The 24,623-nt window shown below is 34.2% G+C and overlaps 1 protein-coding gene across 13 annotated transcripts in view; it reads left to right on the forward strand.

The window, feature by feature from the left end:
* The window catches only part of UBE3A (ubiquitin protein ligase E3A), a 92,755-nt gene extending 68,171 nt beyond the window's left edge, over positions 1-24,584 (forward strand). For all 13 annotated transcript variants that reach the window (XM_089906915.1, XM_089906923.1, XM_089906917.1 and 10 more), the window contains 7 exons: positions 7,182-7,326; positions 10,356-10,561; positions 11,180-11,344; positions 12,427-12,582; positions 12,674-12,747; positions 20,710-20,853; positions 21,884-24,584. In XM_089906915.1, coding sequence (XP_089763041.1) covers positions 7,182-7,326; positions 10,356-10,561; positions 11,180-11,344; positions 12,427-12,582; positions 12,674-12,747; positions 20,710-20,853; positions 21,884-22,004 — 1,011 coding nt within the window. In that variant the 3' untranslated portion in view covers positions 22,005-24,584. The remainder of the gene's footprint in view (positions 1-7,181; positions 7,327-10,355; positions 10,562-11,179; positions 11,345-12,426; positions 12,583-12,673; positions 12,748-20,709; positions 20,854-21,883) is intronic.
* Positions 24,585-24,623: the final 39 nt, after the last annotated feature.

Consider the following 24,623-nt stretch of genomic DNA (forward strand, 5'->3'; position numbering starts at 1 on the left):
TTTTGAGGAAACAACCATTTTAGGTTATAAGGATGTCCTTTGAGCAAGTGTTAGGGTAAAGTTAACTGTGAGCTTTTAAATTATGCTAACAAATTGTTTTTTTAGTGAGTTCAGCTTAATTATGTCAAAGCTAAATATTATCAATTTACCTATTATAAACTAGGATTCACTAGATAATATCTGTACTTGAATATTACCACTTCAGAAACCCTTTGTGTGAGGCCCTTTGCTAAGCAATAGAGATGTAAAGATGAATCATGACCACTGAGGAGCTTCTTAGGGGTACACATTAAGCAGATTTTACTGCTAACTTTCTTCCTCCCATCTCGTCCCTCCCTCCCTCCCTCCCCACTCCCTCCCTCCCTCCCTCCCTCCCCCCCCTTCTTTCCTTCTTTAATAACACAGTGTGGAAAGGTTAAAAAATAAACATCAAAATAGGTCTTGGAAGTCAAATTGATAATCTGCCAATTTTTTAGGAAACATTCATAGCAGGTGATGATCATGATAAAGTTATAGTGTTTTAGTAATAAAAAGTAGTTTAAGGTGATCCTCTCAGGTACACTCTCAGAAGTACTGATGGATTTTCAACATCTTATTCCCCAGTAAGATCTACTTTGCCTTTTTTTTTTTTTTTTTTTTTTTTTTGCTGTACGCGGACCTCTCACTGTTGTGGCCTCTCCCGTTGCGGAGCACAGGCTCTGGACGCGCAGGCTCAGCGGCCATGGCTCACGGGCCCAGCCACTCCGCGGCATGTGGGATCTTCCCAGACCGGGGCACGAACCCGTGTCCCCTGCATCGGCAGGCGGACTCTCAACCACTGTGCCACCAGGGAAGCCCGACTTTGCCTTTTTTAAGCCTCATCTTTTTATATAACAATTTGACAAACAAAATAAACCTATTGACCACTTTCTTATGACCTGCTAATTTTGAACTACAGAGTAGGGTCAGGAAGAGAAGAGGAAATGAGAAACTTTGTGGTGTGCTCAATATTAATAATTAAATAATCAAGGTTATAGGGCCTTAGACTTTAAGAGCTAAAGGGAGCCTTGGAGCTCATCTACTCGTTAGTTTATAAATGAGGCCTGGAAAATAGTGACTATTTCCTGGAAAATATGGCACTCTTGAGTATTTCTATTGGGTCTTATTTTTCAGTTATTAATTGTAAGACTGACTAGCTTGGAGGGAGCGGTAGTAACTTAATGATTATAGATTTTTTTTATTTAAAGAAAAATATATTCCTTGCTTTCATGTACCATATAATTCAAACCAGAGTAGCAAATTGTTTCCTAACTGGAGTTTTTAGAGGAACTGTTTTTGATGACAATAAGAGTATTAGTGTTTACAATATTTTATCAAACCTAAGATATCTTCACTGGTTGTAGGCCACACTGTTATTTTAATACAGCTAAAAAGAACAAATGCTGCCAATTTAGTTTTGAGACGCTGTCAATTTTATGTTATATCCTGATTTCAGAGACGTTAAAATATGAAAACAAAAGCAAATTTTAAAAATCAATGAAATGTAATATATAAGTTGTCTTTCCACAAATAGATATCAGAATCGTTTAAAAACTACCCCTACAGGGGCTTCCCTGGTGGCGCAGTGGTTGAGAGTCCGCCTGCCGATGCAGGGGACACGGATTCGTGCCCCGGTCCGGGAAGATCCCACATGCTGCGGAGTGGCTGGGCCCATGAGCCATGGCCGCTGCGCTTGCGCGTCCGGAGCCTCCGCAACGGGAGAGGCCACAGCAGTGAGAGGCCCGCATACCGGAAAAAAAAACTAACCCTACACCCTTAAATTACTGGAATATTTCTCCCTAGGACTTATTTTCACTACATTTTGTTGTTCCGTAGGAAATAGTACAGTGATAAACGGGCTCAGAACTCAGCTTTTCATTTGAATGAGAGCGATCCTAATGTGATGAGGTTTTTACGGTATTTTGCTAATAACATTTATCTATTTGTGTGTTCTTTTAAATTATCTTTTAGATAATTTGTCATTTTTTTCTTAGACAAAACATCTTCAAGGTAAGAAGATGTAAAAAAATTTTTTTAAATTACCTTTTATGTTAGGAAATTGAGTTGAGGGTATGAGTATTTTGGAAGACAGTATTGCTGTCTGTGAGGTGCCCCAAACTGCCTTCGTATCTGAATGAGAGATTTGTTTAAAAAAAAAAATCCAAAGTTCTACCCTCTAGAGATTCAGATTAGGAGCTCTCGTGTATAGCCTAGGAATATATATTTCTGTTAGTAACCCCAGGTATTCTGATAAAGCCAGACTGGAAACCAGTATTTGGGAGATGGCTGTTTGTACAAGTTTATATATACATATTTATTGAGGCCATTTTTATATACAATTACATGTTTAGGAACTGGCAGGCTTTAAGAGAGTGATGAGGATTGTAGGCATAGGGGTAAGGGGTGATATGAGACTTGGTTCAGATTAGTCAGGGAGTCCTAGAATTTTGAGTAGAGATCTAAAGACCAAAAGAAATGGCTGTGATGTAGAACTGGATAGGAAAGTCCAAAAATAAGAACTAGAACATATTAAAGGTGATAGGTACAAATGCAAGCCCTACTGCCAAGAGGTTATGCTCAATCTCTTCTAAAAATCACTCACTCATTTTATTCTGGGCTCTGCTATACCAATACTGTCTAACCCAGTCCCCAGCATTTTCCTTGATAGACACCCTTAGTTATTATTGAAACAAAACTTGATTCTTTTACTTGTCAATTGACCTACAGTGCTTTAGGAGTAAGATTATTCTGTGCTCCTTTAGGTATGTTTAATTGTATCATCTACATTCACTATATTGTGCTTAATGCAATGGCCATTATAGTTTCTTAAGATTTATTCTAATTGAATTGAAGAACTTCATACCTGATTTTTGTCCTTTAATTAGAACAAGAGAGTGAAATAGATCTACATAGATTCATCGTAAAATAATTTAAAACAATGAAACTTGTCAAACTTCTTAGTTGTTACATGGAGGAAAATGAAACTCAGATTCTGACCTACAGAAATTAATAACAGAATTGGAAGTAGAACTCAGGGTTCCTGGTCTCACAGGCAGATGTGATTATATGATTTGGCTGTTACCCAGACATCTAAACTTTATATTTAAGATAAACAACTTTTCCTCATCTCTTTACAGAGAAATGAAAAAACTAAATATACCCAGGTAATCTAAAAATCTCATTCCAGTCAGTAGTTTTAATGTACTCACTAGCAAAGTGTTTAAACGTAGATTCTAGTAAGTTGACTGAAGTAGTTTAAGCCAGCCATTCTTATGGATCCTAAGCATTCTTAAGTATTAGGTCTGTTTTATCTGAATACTGCTACTTCTACTTAAATATCCATACCATTAGGAATTTTTTTTTCGACTATGAATCAGGATACATTTGACATAATCTGTCTTTTGCCAGTCTCCATATTAAATTAATACAAAGTGTACTCTACTTTAAGAAAACCTATATGTAAAAATCCAGGTCTGTGTACTAAATGAATTTAATTAAAGGATGCATGCAAATTCTCCTTTTTCAGACTGTTCATTGACATATTCTTCCAATTTCCAAATATTCTCCTGCCTTCAAGATAGCTTTTGATTAAAAAAATTCAATTTTAAATGGTATGTGTCTATTACATAAAGTGATATACCTTTACTATTCTTAAGTCTTCTCTAATTGAACAATGAATTAGAAGTGCTTGTTTTTAAGAAACATAAAAATAAATGCAGTCCATTAATAATGGCCTTTGTCAAAATAATTATTGTTAAATTTTGTTATGTGTTTGTTACCACAAAAGTAATTTTTATAAAAGATAGGCTACTGATGTCATAAATTATACCATATTTTAGAGAACCATGTAGTATATCTGAGAATGATAATCTAAAATAAATAATAATGGGAAATTTTCACCCACGGAATTCAGTTGCAGTCTATTTTTCAAGCCATTCTTTCTGTGAATATTTACATTTGAATATATCCTGATTCTAAAAATAATATATATTTATTGTAAAAAGAAAAAAAGATTGAAACATACAGAAGAACATAACAATGAAAATCACTCAATATTTTAAAAAAGATTGTTACTAGTCATTGAGGAGAGGCAGTAAAGCATAGTAAAGAGCTTGGTGCCCGGACTAGAATTTCTGTTCTACCATTTACTGACTGACTTGAGCAAGTTTATGAATCTCATTACTTCAGGGTATGCATCTGTAAAATAGGGTTAATAATATTACCGACCTGATAAGGTTCTTATGAAGATTAAATGAGTTGATACGTGTAAAGTGTCCTGGCATATTAAGTGCTATATATTGTTTTGTTGTTAATACCGGAATATTTTTGTTCTGTTATAGCTGAGTCATTAAATTTTCAGCCAAGCCTGAAAAAAATTTGAGAGCCAATAAAACAAACGTAATAATAAGAGCTAGTATTTTTTTTTTTTTTTTTTTTTTTGTGGTATGTGGGCTTCTCATTGTTGTGGCCTCTCCCATTGTGGAGCACAGGCTCTGGACGCGCAGGCTCAACGGCCATGGCTTACGGGCCCAGCCGCTCCGCAGCATGTGGGATCTTCCCGGACCAGGGCACGAAACCGAGTCCCCTGCATCGGCAGGCGGACTCTGAACCACCGCGCCACCAGGGAAGCCCAAGAGCTAGTATTTATAAAGAATTGTTGTGCAGGGAATTCATCTGTGCTTTGCATACATTAACTTATTGATATATTTTTATGCTCATTTTACAGATGAAACTAAAAGAGAGATAAAGTGACTTGTTTATAATTATCATAATAATAGAACATATTGCATTAAATTCTTTTGGCATTCAAGGTGTGGAATGGAGTGAAGATTGGTGGGAATGGACAGATGTAATATTTTATTAAGACTGAAGATAAATTTGCTTCACCTGTGATACGAAGTGTCTTGTGTGGAGCTAAGACTAGAACATGGGGCCTCTGAATTCTTTAGAAACTACACCAAATCCTTTAAAAAGTATCAGTCACATTGACACAGAGTCAGCTCTCAGTTACAAATGTTAGTGAGGAAGAGATACAGGACACATAATTAAATAACAGATAATTATTTTTTTCCACCTTGGAATAGCTGTACCTGATAGAAGCAGGTTTGTCTTTGTGTTGTAAGGGTGTACATAAACATTGATGTACATTTCTATAACACCTAGGCAGGTGGAAACTGGGAGAAGGAAATTAGCGATGCGTTTCATGGCAATACGGGATATTGGCCTGATGGGTAAACCACATTTGAGCTAAGATGATAATTCTGACTTAGTCCATGGAATTCTTTATAGCTAGTGACTTGAAACAGGTTTCCAACTGGAACTGTTTTTTTTCCCCTAAGTTATTTTCAAAATTTGAGACTAGGCTATAAAATCAAATTGAGAATTTTTTGTTCAAAGAGCAGAGGTGTTTTAAAAGGTAACAATATGATGTGTTATCTTAATATCACCCACTCTAGAACTCCTTCTCATACATTCTTATTAAGCCTTCACAACTTTGCAGTGTGAAGAATACCATCCTAATTTTTTTCCCCCTTTGCAGATGAGGAAACAGGCTCAGCTGAGTTCCTTGCTAAAATTTAAAGGTTAAAAATTATGTTAAGTGACAGTTGGGACTAATACAGAGTATTTGACTCAATCTTTCCACAACGGCACTGTCTCAAAGATAAATTATCTTAATACAACTTGGCATAAAAATGATTTTGCAAATGGTAGATACCACTGTTGTACGGGATAGACATTCCTTAGAGCTAAAGATTCTAAATTCACAGAATCATAGAATCCAAAAGTCGAAGATATCCAGGAGATCATTTTGGCTTTTTTCAAATGTTTTTGATTGCAGCCCCTAGTAAGAGATATTTTACATAGCATTCCAGTACTCATGTGCATATCTGCCTGTACATATAATTGAAGCAAAAGTTTCACAGAACAGTAGGTGCCAGTACTTTGTGGAATGCATTCTGATTTTTTCCCTTATTTGGTTTTCATTAAATGGATTGGACTACCCACTAATGAATTGCAGTTGGCAGCTTGAAAAACATTGATCTAGGGCAACTGACCTGAATCATGAATTTGTGAGATTTTATTTTATTTTTTATAGACACACTAGAATGTACAAAATAGTGCTGTTACTTAAAGTAATTACTTTAGGACTGACTATAGTACACTTACTCTGATGATGTTTGCATTGCTCAAAACCATTTTAAAGATTCTAATTGGAATAGTTGCAAAAACCTGAACACCCTTAAATATGTTCTGTTTTGGCAGATTTAAAGTCACTTTAGCAAATAAGGTGGATGATCAGTCAGGCATGCTGTTAGTAAATTTCAGACATAAGACAAATTACAGTATAAATGTTTCACATTAGAATACAGTGTTGATTTTATGATTAATCTCAATAACTGAGAGCAATCATTATATTATTCTATAGATACAAAAAGTATTTGGTAAAGATTTATAGTTGAAGAAATGTTGAAACTGGGGTTTGATAACTGTTAGTAAGAAGTTAAGAGTAAGGATATAGGCAAGTGTATGTCTCATCTGCTTTCAAAAAAAAGTGGATATAAAATATGTTCTAATCCATTAAAATGGTAATTTGTACCTAAGGTGCTATTAGGAGACCATAAACTGCTTCCCTAAATGTATTTTTCTTAATTGAAATTGTTTTATTTATGGTTTAATAGATATTAAGACTTAATTCTTGAGTTTCTATTCTAGTAAACATAAAGAACTACAAGTGAACAGTTTTGAAGTCAAACTTCTATAAGCCATTGTTTCTCTTGAAATAATTTGAGTAGTTACTTATGGCATTTTTGTTATCTTGACTTTTTTCCATGTCCTAATCTTACTGCCCAGGCTTGTTATATACATAATTAACAGAAAACCTAATTCTAATTTTCTAATTTTAATGTTAATTTCATAACAGATCAGTAGTTAGAAAGTAACCCTTTAGATTCTATGCCGGTTTTTCTTCTGTCCTATTTTTCCATTATCTGTGAGACTGAATCTTTGCCTTCACTGGCTTTTTACCAGTTTGCTTCCTGTTTCCATTTAAAATATATCAAAAACGATACCTTTTATTTGCTCCCTACCCCTACACCTTATTTTTATTTTCTTTCATCCTAATACTGGCATTCACCTTTTCACTTTATCTTTTCACTCACTAGCTAGAGATGATCGCTATGGAAAATCCTGCAGACTTGAAGAAACAGTTGTATGTGGAATTTGAAGGAGAACAAGGAGTTGATGAGGGAGGTGTTTCCAAAGAATTTTTTCAGCTGGTTGTGGAGGAAATCTTCAATCCAGATATTGGTAAATATTTTAGTGATGTGATCATGGTGTCATATCTTTTTGAATTAAGAATTTATTTACCTAGGTTTATAAATATTTTCAGTTATGAAGAGCAGCAGAAGGAGATTTTGGTATGGATTACCTAGAGTCAGAGATAATGACTGAATTTGTGGACTTTGGGGATTGGTCCTGCATCACTCATTTATTCAAGTTCTTATTTAGATAACTTAAACAGATATTTTATTTTTTATTTTTTGGCCACATTGGGTCTTCGTTGCTGCGCATGGGCTTTCCTCTAGTTGGGGCGAGCGGGGGCTACTCTTTGTTGCGGTGCGCAGGCTTCTCATTACAGTGGCTTCTCTTGTTGCGGAGCATGGGCTCTAGGTGCGTGGGCTTCAGTAGTTGCAGCATGCAGGCTCAGTAGTTGTGGCACACGGGCTTAGTTGCTCCACGGCATGTGGGATCTTCCCAGACCAGGAGTGAACCCATGTCCCCTGCATTGACAGGTGGATTTTTAACCACTGTGCCGCCAGGGAGGCCCCTGGAAGGTGGATTCTTAACCACTGGACCACCGGGGAAGTCTGACCCATAGCATTTCTGAGACAAGAGTTTCATAGAATAATGGTCTGAAGACTGTTGAGAATGTCTCACAAGTGTATCATGCTCAAAGTTTGGAAACACTGGCTGATATCAAATTAATTTGGTTTATTTGCTACAGGATCTCTTGGGCTTAATATTGTAATGTTTTCCCAAACTTTTTGAACTCCAGAACCCTTCTTCCATCCTGTATCTAATAGTATTTGCTTCCCAGAAGAGTTTTCATTGAACACAGTTTGGGAAAAACTGATCTATAATAGTCTAAAAGTGAAGAATTTGGGTTTCACTGATAGACAAAGTAATAGACAAACTTGGCAAAGTAGAACAGGAAAAAGATAACAGCTTCTTAGGTAGTATACTATTGTGTAATTGTGATCTGATTCAATTTCTACAGTATAACTACTTGATTACTGGGTTTGCTTAGTTTTAAAATTGATTGCATGACAGCTATAGGAAAAGAATTTCTCAAAAGCTACCATCATAATTGTGAAGAATGTGGCAGAGAGTACTACAGATCATTTCCCTTAAGCTTTGAGAATTGAACCGTTAAAGTCTATTGACTCTCAGTATGTACAGTGAATTGACTTTTCTGTAATTGTTCTTAGTCTACTTGCAAATGAAAATAGACATTTTGAGTTCATGACATAAATATAATAGTTAAGACTTCGTATTTTAGCTAATGTTTGTTAATCAGAAAGCTATGCCATTTTGTATGTAATTCATTCAAAGTAAACCTAGACACATAGAACCATGCCCTTTTTGAGACAGAAAATTTATGAGCTTCATAAATTTGGTAAACTTTAGCTGTAGGTTCTGATGTATCTAAAAAAGTTAAACGTTAGCTATAAAGTATATTTACATTATATGCAGAAATACTTTTAAGAAAAACCATACATTAAACAGATCCACTTGATAGTAAAACAATTAAAATGATGACAATAGAAATATCAAAAAGGAATATTTTAGAAGAGCCACACTTCATGAAGCTTTTCTTCCAGGGACCTGAAAATAAATGTGCCCCAAATGGTATCTCCTTGAAAGATATTATTATCTTTCACACAGAAAGATGAGAGTAGTGACCTATGTAATTTACATTCCGATTAATTTGTTAATTTATTGCCCTTGAGACCAAGGACATGCATTTGTGATATTTCATCAAAGTTATTAATTGTAATTATTTTTAACCGTTCTGACCCTGTTAATACCATATTTATAATTAAATGAAGTTTTTAAGCACTTCAGTAGATGTTGTAACTTAGGCCTGTAAAAAAAGTTGGATGTAAACTGTGAAATTCAAGTATGAATTGGATAATTTATAAAATGTTATTTCATGAACATTAAATTGCATTAGAAAAATGTCTTAGTTTAATTCATGTTCTTATGATCAAGGGGACCTTTTAAATTTCCCTTTATATTTAACCTAAACTGCATGTGAAAATGAAGAAACATTTTTAAAACTTTTAAAAAACTTATAAATTGATTTATATGCTCTATTGATTTCTGAAGTTTGTTCTATTGGAACTTCCCCCTCTTTTCCAGACCTAATTCTTAAAATATTTTCATTCAGTTTCACAGTAGCAAGTGAAAAACATTTTAGTAAAATGAAATTGTTAATTCAATTAAAATATCATTTAACTTTTATCTTAGATATTTCTTTAAAGGGAAGGAGATAAATCTACCTTGGTAATGGCTATTCAGATTCCTATTTTTAAATGAGTGATATCAAAAAGGTTTCCAAACTTGCGTTTAAAATAGTGAAGACCATGTGAAACTGAAAGAAGACTACAAATACAAATTACTTTTGTTTTACTTATTGACTCACAGTTAATGTGTGTATTAAATGGGTTTGATTTTGGGGCATAATCTAAGTTTATCAAGTTTACCTGAGTTTAAGTACTTGGCATCTTTGTTAGAAAGGTGCTGGATAAACTTCATGGAACCGTTGTACAGTTTGGGGAAAAAACAGACTTTTACTTAATGAAATTCAAAATTGTTTTTTAAAACGGTATGTATGGATTGAATATGTTTTTATAAGTGAAACATTTTCAAAGTATGATTAGCGTTTTTTCCTTTTGCATTTATTTTTCAACGATTGAGTAGATAAAGTGTGAATGCAGATTAACTTTTCATTTGTGTTAGTAGAAGATTAGAGAACTTGAATTTAATGAACATTTTCCCTAACTTCTTAGAAAATGCCACCAAAATGCCTTATTACTTTATTTCTTTGGCTTCTTAAAAATATATGCTACCATTTGCCACAATTTATAACATTCATATGTATTTGAACTTTGTTTTCTCAAGTGCTAATGTAAGAGAAAAAATATTTCTATACGTAGTGCACATAAGCTTACATGTATAATTGTATATTTTTATATTTTATATGTATAAATATTTGTTCATCAGTCTGTAATAAAATGTGAAAGTAATGTATTTTTAAAAATCATTTCTTATAGGTATGTTCACATATGATGAATCTACAAAATTGTTTTGGTTTAATCCATCCTCTTTTGAAACTGAGGGTCAGTTCACTCTGATTGGCATAGTACTGGGTCTGGCTATTTACAATAACTGTATACTGGATGTACATTTTCCCATGGTTGTCTACAGGAAACTAATGGGGAAAAAAGGAACTTTTCTTGACCTGGGAGACTCTCACCCTGTAAGTCTTTGGTCATTTTTTCTTCTCTCTTTTAGATTTTATTTAAAAGCAAATACAGAGTTTCATTTATATAAAAATTTTAAAGCTTTCATTTGGAACCTTTGTTAATATCTATACCTAGTAAGATAAAGTTGCTTTAATCTGTCTGAAGTACCAAACACTTAAAAACTTGAAGGGGAACTTTTTTACATATTGCTGTCAGCAAGCTGGCTTTGTAAAGATTGATTCTGTAGGAAAGTGTTTTTAATTTTTTGCTCGTTTGTTTTTAATGAAATCATGAAATTGCCCAGTTAAATCAGAGCTGCGCTGAGTAAGGGGCTGGTGGCTACAGCCGCTCTTTAACCTTGAGACACACCTCTAAGGTTCTCATAAGAGCACAGTGAGATCCATTGCTAAGTAGCTGGTGTGGGGTTTCTCAGCAGAGAATGGGACATCACCAATGACTGACAGTCTTTCTTTAGTTTCTACATATAAACTATTGAGGCAGGAATACTATCTATGCTTTAATTTTTATTGTTAAAGGCTTTTTGTTTTTTAATCTTTTCCCAAGAAGAGTGATACAAACTGTTGTATTTTGTAGTTCTGTGGTAGCCTTAATTTTCCACTTCTGATTGTTAGGTTCTATATCAGAGTTTAAAAGACTTACTGGAGTATGAAGGGAATGTGGAAGATGATATGATGATCACTTTCCAGATATCTCAGACGGATCTTTTTGGTAATCCAATGATGTATGATCTAAAGGAAAATGGTGATAAAATTCCAATTACAAATGAAAACAGGAAGGTAATAAATGTTTTTATGTCATCCTTGTCTTTTCTCTTTATTAACAGAATTTTAAATCATATATGCTTCTAGTTTTTAAAGGAGTATCTAATATCCATACAGAGACCCAAGAAATCAAGTAACCAAGTTATTATAAAGGAAATAACCACAGTTTCCTAAATTTTGGCTGTAAGCTGTGTGAGAGCACATGGTTGGGCATTAAGCCCCTTTTAGAGAAAGAAGGCATGCGTAGGAGGTAGTGAATGGCTCAGTGTGGCTGTGCTATAAAGCATGAAGTGGGGTGTTTCTCATATTAAGCTGTAGAGGGGAGGGAAACAGGGACCTTGTAATTAAGGTCCTTATAACCAAACAGATGATAATTGCATTTAATGTACTCACACATATATGTGCCTTAAGTATACGTCTGAAAAGTATTAAAGAATACTTTAAAGAAATCAGTTTTGTGTTTTCTGTTGACTAGAAAAGTATGCATCTGGAAACAGAGGGGAATAACCCAGAACATAACAGGGAAATTACGATATATATAAAACCTTTAGTAAGTGTGTGTTTATGTTAATATAATTTTTGATAAAATATTATATTCACTAAGTTAGGATACAAAAGTATATTTTCCATTTATGATTTGGTATAGTAGCTTGTGCATCAATTAAAACACCAATATTTTTGTTGAACTGGATACATTAGGCAGCTCCCCAAATATTCTAGAATAGAAAACATGAGACTTCCTTGTTTGCTTATATATATCCAGTACATTGCACTTTATTAAAAATGTTAATTTTTATAAATTGATGTATAAATGGTTTAAATGTCTCTTTGTTTGCATACCTAATTGAGAGAACTTTAAAATTGTATCAACTTATTTGTGCATGGCCTTTTTACAGTTCAGTATTGACTATAATAGAGAGCTGTGAAATTGTTAAAGGTATTTTCCTTTGTGTGTGTAAAGTTTGAATTTTAAAAAATATTCTTGAATGTTTTTTCTTTGGGAAAATAAAAACAAAAAAGTTATGCAGCCCTGTAGCTCGTTGTGTTTTGTTGTACTGCATATTATAAGATGCTCTTGTGGTTAATATTTTCTGCAGGAATTTGTCAATCTCTATTCTGACTACATTCTCAATAAATCAGTAGAAAAACAGTTCAAGGCTTTTCGGAGAGGTTTTCATATGGTGACCAATGAATCTCCTTTAAAGTACTTATTCAGACCAGAGGAAATTGAATTGCTTATATGTGGAAGCCGGGTAAGAAAGCAAGGGTTTGCAAAAATATCTTCTATTGATTGTTTGTAATGGTGTGGTGTAGATGTTAAGACATGTTTTCTCGAATTTGCAGAATCTAGATTTCCAAGCACTAGAAGAAACTACAGAATATGACGGTGGCTATACCAGGGACTCTGTTGTGATTAGGTAAGTGCTTAATTCTTAAAAGGAAGATTTAATTCACCAAAGGGATGTGTGCTTTATGCTTTAGACCTTTGTCTCCAGGTTTTACTTCCCAAATAAGCAAACTCACAAATTCTCAATCTATAAAATTGGAGGTATATTTGTAATATAATCAATCACCAGTTCTTATTGTTAATCTTGTGGTTTATTTCCTGACTGATGTGTTTTATGTAAGTGGCATGTTTTTTTCTGCATTGGGGGTATAAAGTATCTAATATTCCTAGTAATTCTGGTTAGAATGTGCTTACTGCCAGTTACATGATGAGGAAAATAGAACTATCACTTCCGAGTATTTCTCCTTTCTTTTGAACTCTGTGAAATGTTACTTACCTACCCTATATGAAGCATCTTTTGTGTGAAATGGTACATTCTTTGATTTAATCCTTACAACATGGCAAGGTACATACTAGAATTGTTATTGTACATCTGAAGCCTCCAAATTCTCACAGAAAGAAGCAGAGATTCCCAGTCTTAACTGCTTCCAAGCAAATGCTGTTGTCTTCTTTTCTTTACTACTGTCCAGTCCTGAAAGACATAGGCTTCTTCCTCTCCTGCTAAGGTGGGTTTAAGGGGACAAAGATGCCCTTCTGGCAGTCACTGGTGGAGTGAGGTGGGAAGGCATTCCTGGAGGTTGTCTCTGAAGGTTATTACTCTAAGACTCAAGTGTGTGAAAACCATAATGAATATCAGTTGTATCTAGAAATAAATAATACGTTATTTTATGTTCTCTTGTTTTCTTTTGTTCTGTTATTTTATTCTTCATTCTGGTTTGTGGGAGGTTACTGATATTTCCTCTATTTAGCGCACCCTTGGTCATTACTAGCAGCAGTCGTGAGCTTTTTTTACTTTTAGCAACCACGGTTCTGCTATTTACTTGAAGTTCAAAGGTGACCCATAAAAGGGTTGAGATAACATGATGAAAGGATAACCTCACTTGTGAGTATTATCACAGCAGCATCTCTGTTAGTGATATTATTGATCACAGATAGTTATGACTGTGTAGCATCTTAATGTTTCCCTTAGAATAGTTGAAGATATCTTGTGCTCCTCCTTATGGAGAAATTACTTTTTAAGTTAAGGTCTTAATTTTATTTCTATCTTTTATAATAACATAATTGCTACTTGATACATATCTTAAGATCATATGTGAATGCTTAAAAAAATTTTTTTTGAATTTTAGTTGATTTGCAGTATTGCAGTGTTGTGTTAGTTTCAGGTGTACAACATAGTGATTTTTTTTTGCAGATTATATTTCATTATAGGTTATTATAAGATTGGGTATAATTCCCTGTGCTGTACAGTAAATGCTTGTTGCTTATCTATTTTATGTATAGTAGTTTGTATCTGTTAATCCCATACTTCTAATTTGACTCCCCACCCCACCCCCCATCATTATGTAAGGTCTCTCTTTATGTCTTGTAATTTTCTTTGATCTGAATCTGATATGACTGTAACCATTCCTGGTTTTGTATTGCTTTGCTTTTTGTTTGCATGATATATCTTTTAATGTCTTTTTACTTTTCAACCTATGTTGCTGAATTTGAAATGAGTTTCTTAAAAATAGCTGAGTCATGTCTGTCAATCTTTGCCTTTAATTGGTATATTTAGGCCATTTGTATTCAAGGTAATTATTGATATGTTAGAGCTCAAGTCTGCCATTTTATTTGTTTTCTGTTTCTTCTGTATGTTTCCTTGTTGATATCTTTTTGCCTTCTGTGGGATACTTAGTTATTTGAACATTTTTAAGGATTTCATGATTTTAGTGTTCTTTTTTTGTGTATGTTGCTTAGTATAGTGTTCTTCATGGTTGCTGTTGTTATTACATTGTACATATGTGGTATTGCTATCAAAATCTCTTCCTGTGAAGTATGGAAACCCCACCTTTAAATATCGTTGTCTTGAATATTACTGCTGTTATAATTTTTGTAGCAGTCATCACATATGATTTATAAAATTCATGAGGAGGATGGTAGTCTGTTGTATGTACCTGTATTTCTTCTATTTCTATTCTTTCTTCTGTTTGCCTCAGAGTCCATCTTTTATCACTTCCTTTAGTTAGTCTTCAAAGGCAGATCTGCTAATGACAAATTCTTTTAGTTTTCCTTTGCCTGAGGGTGACTTCCCCTTTATTTCTGAAGAACAGTTTTGTTTGTGCTATTTGGGGTTTCTTAGCTTCTTAAGTCTGGGTTTGTGTCTTTTTCCAAACACGGAATGTTTTCAGGCATGATTTCTTGAAACACTTTTTCAGTACCACTCTGTTTTTCCTTTTTTTTTTTTTTTTTAAATATTCCTTTATTTATTTATTTTGGCTGCACCGACTCTTAATTGTGGCGTGCGGGATCTTCATCGTGGATGTGGGATCTTTAGTTGCGGCTTGTGAACTCTTAGTTGCGACATGCATGCGAGATCTAGTTCTCTGACCAGGGATCAAACCCAGGCCCCCTGTATTGAGAGTATGGAGTCTTACCCACTGTACCACCAGAGAAATCCCTCTTTTTCCTTTCTTTCTATGCCTCTCATGATACCAACGTTCAGTCATTCGTCATTGTTCACATGTACCTGAGGCTCTATTTATCTTTTTTCAGTCTATTTTCTCTTTTGTTCAGATTTTTATCCTTGGTCATCTTGACTCTACTGTTGAGCCCATCTCGTATTTTTCTCTTACTCTGTTTTTTAGTTCTGTAATTTCCATTTGGCTCTTTTTTATTATAACTTATAATTTTTGCTGAGAGTTTCTGATGTTTCAGTTTTGAAACACTAGAACTTGTAATTGCTTGTAGAATCATTTTTATGACGACCTCATTAAAATCTTTGTCAGTTAATTCCAGTATCTTATTCATCACAGTGTTGACATTGGTTGATTCTCTTTCTTTCATGTGATTTTCCTGGTTCTTGGTTTGACAGGTGATTTTGGATTGTATGCTGGACATTATGGCTGTTTTGTTAGGAGACCCTGGGTCCTATTACGTTTTTTACTTTAGCAGTTTAAAAAAAAAGCGTGTGTCTGAATACTGTCGTATTGTGTAGACAGACATGTTGGTTATTTCCAACCCTGTTAGGAGAAAGTCACAGTGAATCATCTTACATACGGATTATTCCATACATATGTAGAGACATCATTAAATTGGGAATTGGTGCTAAAAGTGGGATTGTTGAACCAAATGGTAGATACATATGTAATTTTGTTAAATACTGCCAAATTCTCCTTCACGGAAATTGTGACATTTTGCACTCCCACCAGTAATATATGAGTATCTCATTTCTTACAATTTTCCCAAACCCATTGTGTTGTTAAACTCAGCTGTTTACCTGTCTGTTAGTTGAGAAATGACATTTCAGTGTAGTTATAATTTGTGGTTTTCTCATTATGAATGAGGGAGTTTGGGCATCTTTTCTTATATTTAAGAGCTATTAGTAGTTTTTATAGTTCTGCTCATTTTGCTGCTCAGTCATTTTGATTTTTAGAAACTTTATATTTGTATTAGGGACATCAGCACTTGAATAAATTGGCAGATATTTTTTCCTAGTTTGTCTTTTGACTTTGCTTACAGGGGTGTTTTGCAAATGAAAACTATTATGTTTATGCAGTTAAATACTTTGTATTTCTTTAGTTTTTTTTAAATACTTTTTATTTTTGCTCTTCTGTTTCTGACCTCCTATGTCCATAGTAGAAATTTTAGTCATATTGTTTCTCCTTTAGTCACCACATAAATTAGCTTTATTTCCAAGTATATTTTGCTTATTTCTTGAGTATTTTAGAGACTTCTAATTTCTATTTCAGATTTGTCCATCTCTCACTGAGTTCCATGTGTGTTTATGTGGCCCAGTGCCTTCTACCTGACTAGGGCCAATTTTTGTCAGCTGCTTTCATCCCTTTACAACCAGAAGCTACTTTTAGGGGACACTTCTGCTTTCCAGGGTGCCCCCTATCCCTTTCAGGCATGATGTCTTCCTGAGACTGCCATATTTGGTCCAAGATACTTTCCTCTTGCCAGTGCTCTTACCTGCCCTTAGTAGTTCATCTTGGGGTGGGGCTCTCCCCTTTTGGGGTGAACCCTAGCCCATGTAATTCTGCACACCCCATTCTTCCACATAGCTCCTGCTGGACTCTGCTGGTGTGGACTCAGGTGTATATAAACTCCAGTTTACATGTCAGTTTGAGTTTTCCACTCTGTTTTTCTAGTTAACTTAGGCATAGATTATGGGTGTTTTTATTGGAATTTGTCTCCTTTATGTACTGGATAGGTTTTAGAAGATGTGAGTGGGATGCAATCCATACAGCTACCACTTTAATGTAGAAACACAAAAGCTTCTTTTTTTCATTTTCAGTTTTCTAAATAGTTGCATTCTTAGTTCACAGTTTTAATGTAGAACATAACACTTATAGGAAAAGAAGAATTTTGCTCAGTAAGTGTTTTCATTATATAAACTGACAGTAGTAACCCTAATATTTTAAGTTCTAATTTTTTAGAAGGAACCAAAAAAACAGCTAAACTTTTCACAGTGACCACTGCTGGTCTGCTGTTTCCTTCAGGGTTTGTCTCCTCTACTCAAGGGCACCCGTTGGTCTGCCTCTTCAGGTGTGGCTGATTCAGTACGGCTTTAGAACACTCCTGAAGGGTGAGGAAGCTTTTCTGCCCTGACAAAGGGCTCTGGGTTACAGCAGACTTGCTTTTTCTTGCCAGCCACCCAAAAGGAATGACCTAAACTGTGGTATGATTTCTCTCCTTCCTGAGAGATGTGCCTATCCATGTCCAATTTCCTCTTGTGTAGTTTTTTTAAAATTCTTTTCTCTAGGTGAATGGGGGGTTTGCAAGAACTGAAGGGTGGGGAGGATATTAGAGTGTCAGGGAAGGGAAGTGGAGAGAGCCAAGAATTCTAATAAAGCTGCTAAGCTATGTTAGAAATAATGGCATTGCACCAACAAAAATACTAGCATTTTGGTAATAGAAATTGTATTCTAGAATACTAGAATATCAAAAACTAGAATTGTAATTATGGATGTAGGAAGTATGACATTCTCTGCCAAGTTTCTGGAAAGAACTTTCAAATAAATATTAAAATGCATTCTTCAGAAAACTAGAGCTTATCAATGAATTCGGTAAAGTTGCAGAATACAAAATTAATATACAGAGATCTCTTGCATTTCTATACACTAACAATGAAAGATCAGAAAGGGAAATTAAGGAAACAATCCCATTTACCATCGCATCAAAAAGAATAAAATACCTAGGAATAAACCTACCTAAGGAGAAAAAAGACCTGTGCTCCGAAAACTATAGGATGCTGATGAAAGAAATCGAAGACGACACAAACAGATGGAAAGATATACCATGTTCTTGGATTGAAAGATTCAGTATTGTCAAAATGACTATACTACCCAGGGTAACCTACAGATAATCCAATTCCTATCAAATTATCAATGGCATTTTCTAGAACAAAATTTTTAAAATTTGTACAGAAACAGGAAAGACCCCAAATAGCCACAGCAATCCTGAGAAAGAAAAATGGAGCTGGAGGAATCAGGTTCCCTGACTTCAGACTATACTACAAAGCTACAGTAATCAAAATAGTTTGGTATTGGCACAAAAATAGAAATATAGATCAATGGAACAGGATAGAAAGCTCAAATACAAACCCATACACCTATGGTCAATTAATCTATGACAGAGGAGGCAAGAATATACAGTGGAGAAAAGACAGTCTCTTTAGTAAGTGGTGCTGGGAAAACTGGACAGCTATATGGAAAAGAATGAAATTAGAACATTCTCTAACACTGTACACAAAAATAAATTCAAAATGGATTAAAGACCTAAATGTAAGACTATACTATAAAACTCTTAGAGGAAAACATAGGCAGAAAACTCTGTGACATAAATTGCAGAAATATCTTTCTGAAATAATGAAAATAAAAACAAAAATAAACAAATGGGACCTAATGAAACGTAAAAGCTTTTTGCACAGCAAATGAAACCATAAACAAAACAAAAAGACAACCCACAGAATGGGAGAATATATTTGCAAACGAAGTGACCAACAAGGGATTAATCTCCAAAATATGCAAACAGCTCATGCAGCTGAATATCAAAAAACAAGCTAATCAGAAAATGGGCAGAAGATCTAAATAGACATTCCTTCGAAGAAGACATACAGATGACCAAAAAGCACATGAAAAAATGCTCAACATCGCTAATTATTAGAGAAATGCAAATAGAAACTGCAATGAGGTATCACCTCACACCGGTCAGAATGGCCATCATCAAAAAATCTACAAAAAATAAGTGCTGGAGAGGGTGTGGAGAAAAGGGAATCCTTCCACACTGTTGGTAGGAATGTAAATTGATATAGCCACTATGGAACACAGTATGGAAGTTCCTTAAAAATAGAGGTACCATATGATCCAGCAATCCCACTCCTGGGCATATATCTGGAGAAAAGGATAATTCAAAAGGATACGTGCACCCCAGTGTTCATTGCACTATTTACGATAGCCAAGATGTGGAAGCAACCTAAATGTTCATCAGCAAAGGAATGGATAAAGAAGATATGGTACATATGTACAATGGATATTACTTAGCCATAAAAAAGAATGAAATAATGCCATTTGCAGCAACATGGGTGGACCTGTAGATGATCATACTAAGTGAGGTAAATCAGATAGAGAAAGACAAATACCATATGATACCACTTATATGTGGAATCTAAAAAAAAATGATACAAGTGCACTTATTTACAAAACAGAAACAGACTCAGACTTCTAAAACCAACTTAATGGTTACCAAAGGGGACAGGTGGGAGGAGGGATAAATTAGGAGTTTGGGATTAACATATACACACTACTGTATATAAAATAGATAATCAACAAGGACCTACTCTGTAGCACAGGGAATTCAGTATTTTGTAATAACCTATATGGAAAAGAATCTGAAAAAGAATGGATATATGTATAACTGAATCACTTTGCTGTACACCTGAAACTAACACAATATTGTAAATCAACTATACTCCAATATAAAATAAAAATTAAATTTAAAAAATGCATTCTTTCACCAATTAAAAATGTTTTTGTTTTCCAAAATCTTAAAAATTTTTATCTGAGAAGTAGTGTGTATGTTAAATTTATGGATTATTCAAATAAGCATGCCAGGATTGCTCTTAATTTGCTTGCATTTTGTTTTTAGAGTAAGTTTAACAAGCATCATTATAACATGACTTTTATCACATAGGTTTTAGGAATGCCAGGGATTAAATTATTCTCTTAAAATAACTGCAGATGACAGATATATCAGGATAATACCCCATCTCCCCTTCCCCAGCACACACTATTGATATTGATTATATAATAATTGTATACTTTTTTATTAGTACTTTTAGGTGTGTGGGTTGTTTTTATTTTTTTCTTTTCCTTTTCTTTTGTCTCTTATCTGTATCACCTTCTCCCCCAAAGTTGTGTAAGATATGAGCAGACAAAGAAAATAAAGGAGGGGTAAATACAATGTATACACACATGCACACACATAGACAAAGAAAATAAAGAAGGAGGGGTAAATAAAATACACACACACACACACATCCGGAGTTAAGTTTTCACAGTACACACATTTTGTCTTTTGTTTGTTACTGATTATATATTTACAGTTTACATAATTATTTCCTTTTGTTGGACACTTAGGTTTACCAGTTATTGCTGTTGTAGATAATGTAGTGATGAACAAAAGCTTTTATATTTTTAAAAACTGTTTCCTTAAGATAAATTTGCGTAGTGGAATTCCTAGGTCCTAGATGAACAGAAAAGAATCTTCAGGGTACTTGATACTAACTTCCAGGTTATCTCCTATTATGGTTTTAATGCAAATCATAAACTTACATTGGTGCTCGTTATAATGAATGCCAAACTAAAATCAGTATTTTATATTTTCTTATTAGGGAGTTCTGGGAAATCGTTCATTCATTTACAGATGAGCAGAAAAGACTCTTCTTGCAGTTTACAACGGGCACAGACAGGGCACCTGTGGGCGGACTAGGAAAATTAAAGATGATTATAGCCAAAAATGGCCCAGACACAGAAAGGTAATTATTAAATTGTGACTGTATACTGAAAACCTTGCATTCCACATTACACATGTGTGACGTATCCATAAGCTTCTGAGCACTTTTGCAATTTTATATAGAAATCTCCAAATCACATGAAACATTAGTTCAGAGAATATTTTGCTGTTAATGTTTGAGAAAATTTTTAAACACTGGCCAGGTTAAAAATTATTATGGAGTTCACTTGATTTGAAATTTTTAAAATTGGTGTGATTAGTTTTTGGTTGAGAATTTTTTAATTGGAAGCCATATTATGTCATCTATTTAGAATAGTAAAGTTGAGGCTCAGGAGATTGTCTATTCAGCCCTATATTATGCTAGAATGACGAATTTCATAGTCCTTACATTGTGTTTCCTCTCCGTCGTGTAAGTTAACATTTGGTGCATAGTGACCGTATGTGAGCAGTAGTATATTTAATAGCTTGAATGTATAGAAACATTTCTATTAGTTTTCTACATTATTTGATATTATTTGGTATTATCTGTATTATTTGGTATTAATGTAAGTTTATTGGTTATCAAATCAATTACATAGTCATACAAGAATATTGCTAATAAGCATTAAAGAGCCCAGACTTTGAAATTTTGGAAGCGAGGTTTGAATATATTACCTCCACCTTTGAGTAAGTTACTTAACTTCTCAGTGACTTCAACTCTACAGTGGGGAAACTGACACCCAGTCTGTAGGTTTATTGTAAGAAAATTTAGTTAAATGAGCTCTCAGGGTTAAGTACCTAAAACAATATCTGGTATGTAGTAATAATTTTGTGGATGCAATATGTTATCATCAACCATCATCATTATTAGCATTGAGTAATTTATGAGATAGAGACAAACTGCAGTTTGGTAGTTGTATGGCAAGAGCAGAAAGATTATCCATGACTTGTATTAATGTATAGTCTGCATTGCAAACCATCTCAACATATATACCATCTAAAGTAGGATCATTTAATACTGAGCGTATTTCCCATGACTTATTTTCCTATTTTTCCCCTTTCTCTCTATATAGGTTACCTACATCTCATACTTGCTTTAATGTCCTTTTACTTCCGGAATATTCAAGCAAAGAAAAACTTAAAGAGAGATTGTTGAAGGCCATCACTTATGCCAAAGGATTTGGCATGCTGTAAAAAACAAAAAAAAGGGGGGGGGGAGAAAAAAATTTAAAATTTTAATAAATATAACAAGAGGGATAAAATTGGTGGTGATAGTGACCCAGTACAAAAAGGCTGTAAAATAGTGAACCACAGTAGTCACCTATGTCTGTGCCTCCCTTCTTTATTGGGGATATGTGGGCTGGAACAGCAGATTTCAGCTACTTATATGAACAAATCCTTTATTATTATTATTATTTTATTTTATTTTTTTGCGTGAAAGTGTTACTTTTTCTTTCACTTGTATGTACAGAGAGGTTTTTCTGAATATTTATTTTAAGGGTTAAATCACTTTTGCTTGTGTTTATTACTGCTTGAGGTTGAGCCTTTTTGCATATTTAAAAAATATATACCAACAAACTACTCTCCCAAGGAAAATATTGCCACCATTTGTAGACCATGTAACCTTCAAGTATGTGCTATTTTTTTTTGTCCCTGTATCTAACTCAAATCAGGAGCTGTATTTTTTTTTTAAACAATTTGCTTTTGAAACTTGAAGTCTTGAAAACAGTGTGATGCAGTTGCTGCTGTTCTAGTCCCCAAAGAGTTTTCTGTGCAAAATCTTAAAATCAATAAAGATGGAAGGGAGAACTTGGAATGTTTAACTGCAGCCCTCAGAACTTTACTTTAGTAACAGCACAACGAATTAAAAACAACTCATGCCACAGTATGTCGTCTTCATGTGTCTTGCAATGAACTGTTTCAGTAGCCAATCCTCTTTCTTAGTATATGGAAGGACAGGGATTTGTTGTTGTCGTCACTGTTGTTGTTGTTGTTGTTGTTGTTTTAAGTTTACTGGGGAAAAGTGCATTTGGCCAAAAGAAATGGTAGTCAAACCCTTTGCAAGAAAGGTAGGAAGTTTGTTGTTTATTATAAACATAAAGCATGTGAAAGTGCACTTAAAATAAATTTTTTATTAATTGCTTATTACCCGCATTTTAAATAGACAATCCAAAGTCTTCCCTTCATGTTGCCATCATCTTATCTAATCAGCCATTTTATCAAGGCACATGATCAGTGTTGGAACATAATGGAAAGGATGGCTACTGTGCCTTGTTTTACCTAATCATACAGTAAGCAGAGACCTGGAAGTGAATGGAACTATTACTCTTTAGTCCTATTTACATTGTCTATCCCCAAAGATTAAAGTTTATTTCAAAAAGTAAGTGTTAAATAATACTTTCATGTACTATGGAAAAGTACAGGTTGGTTTAAATTACTGGACATTCAGAAGTAAGTAGTTTCTTCCCCTTTCTAGTCTTCTGTGTCTGTGTTGTTAATTTCTTTTATTGCAATATAAAATAAAAGGATTATGTATTTTTAACTGAAAAGAGACATATTGATATATCCTTTTACTACAAGTTACAGCTAATGTGCTGAGCTTGTGCCTCGATGATTGTTTTAACTGACTATGACAGATCAATTTGATGATTTGTTTGAAATTGGCAGGAAAAATACAGCTTTCAAATCATTGGAGGGGGAAAGAGGATGTCTTTAAGAATTATTTTAATTCTTTTAGTAATTGAGACTTAACTGTTATGTACCATAATGCTAAATAAAAGTGACATTTTTCACCATAATTTAGTGGAAAAAGAAGACATTGCTTTCCATATTGTGATAAAGTAACATGGGGTTTTTCTGGGCCAGCCTTTAGAACACTGTTAACGTATGTACACTGCCTTGATGCAAGGGACCCTCATGCTACTACAGTCATCTTAAAAGGCCTCTCTCTCATTCTTGTGCTTCTTGTGTATAATGAAAGTGAGAATAAGAGAAATCAAATACTCTGGGGGCGTTTTGTATAATAAATTCATGAAGAAATTTGTGTTCTTTGGTTCTCAAGTTTTATTATCACTACAGTATTGAAGTTCTACAGTTGTAATAATATCTGTGTGAAGTTTTTGAATAGTAATTGAGTATAGGTTATCAGACATGGAATTCACATCAAATAGACTTTTAACAAACAGTTGAAAATAAACCTACCCTTGAAAATATTTTAAGAGAAAAATTCATTGGTTGTCTAGACTAATTGCTCTCACTTGCTTAGTAACTAATTATCCTGGGCATGTTACCACTTCTTTTTATCATTGCCTCCTTTTCACTACTGTTTACAAAATGTCACGGAACAATATCTTTAGGAAGAGGAAAAAAAATAGAAATTTTAACTGTAGTAGATATCTACCCCAGATGTCATGTTATAAAGTACTCTTTTGCCTGGATAAGCAGGAAGCTCTGGAGGAAATAAAGAACCATAAACTAAAGTAATTGGTTTTCCAAATAAAATACAAATTTTCTCTTATATATCATTGTTACTCAGTATTTCAAACATACAATAAAAACACGGCCTGTAGCCAAACTTTTCTGGAGCCTGGCCGCTTCAGCAAATTGAGTTGGATTTCCTCCCCTATATACTTTCCTGGGCTGTGCTTAGTTGTGTGATTAAAAAAAAAACACGGCCTGTAGCCAAACTTTTCTGGAGCCCGGCTGCTTCAGCAAATTGAGTTGGATTTCCTCCCCTATATACTTTCCTGGGCTGTGCTTAGTTTTGTGATAAAATCCAGTGACAACTTCCCTAGCTTTATTTTGGGATACATA

The sequence above is a fragment of the Delphinapterus leucas genome, chromosome 2 (genome assembly GCF_059928025.1).
Source record: "Delphinapterus leucas isolate spDelLeu-1000000601 "Yukka" chromosome 2, BTC_Dleu_Yukka2, whole genome shotgun sequence".
In the NCBI taxonomy this organism is placed as follows: Eukaryota; Metazoa; Chordata; class Mammalia; order Artiodactyla; family Monodontidae; genus Delphinapterus; species Delphinapterus leucas.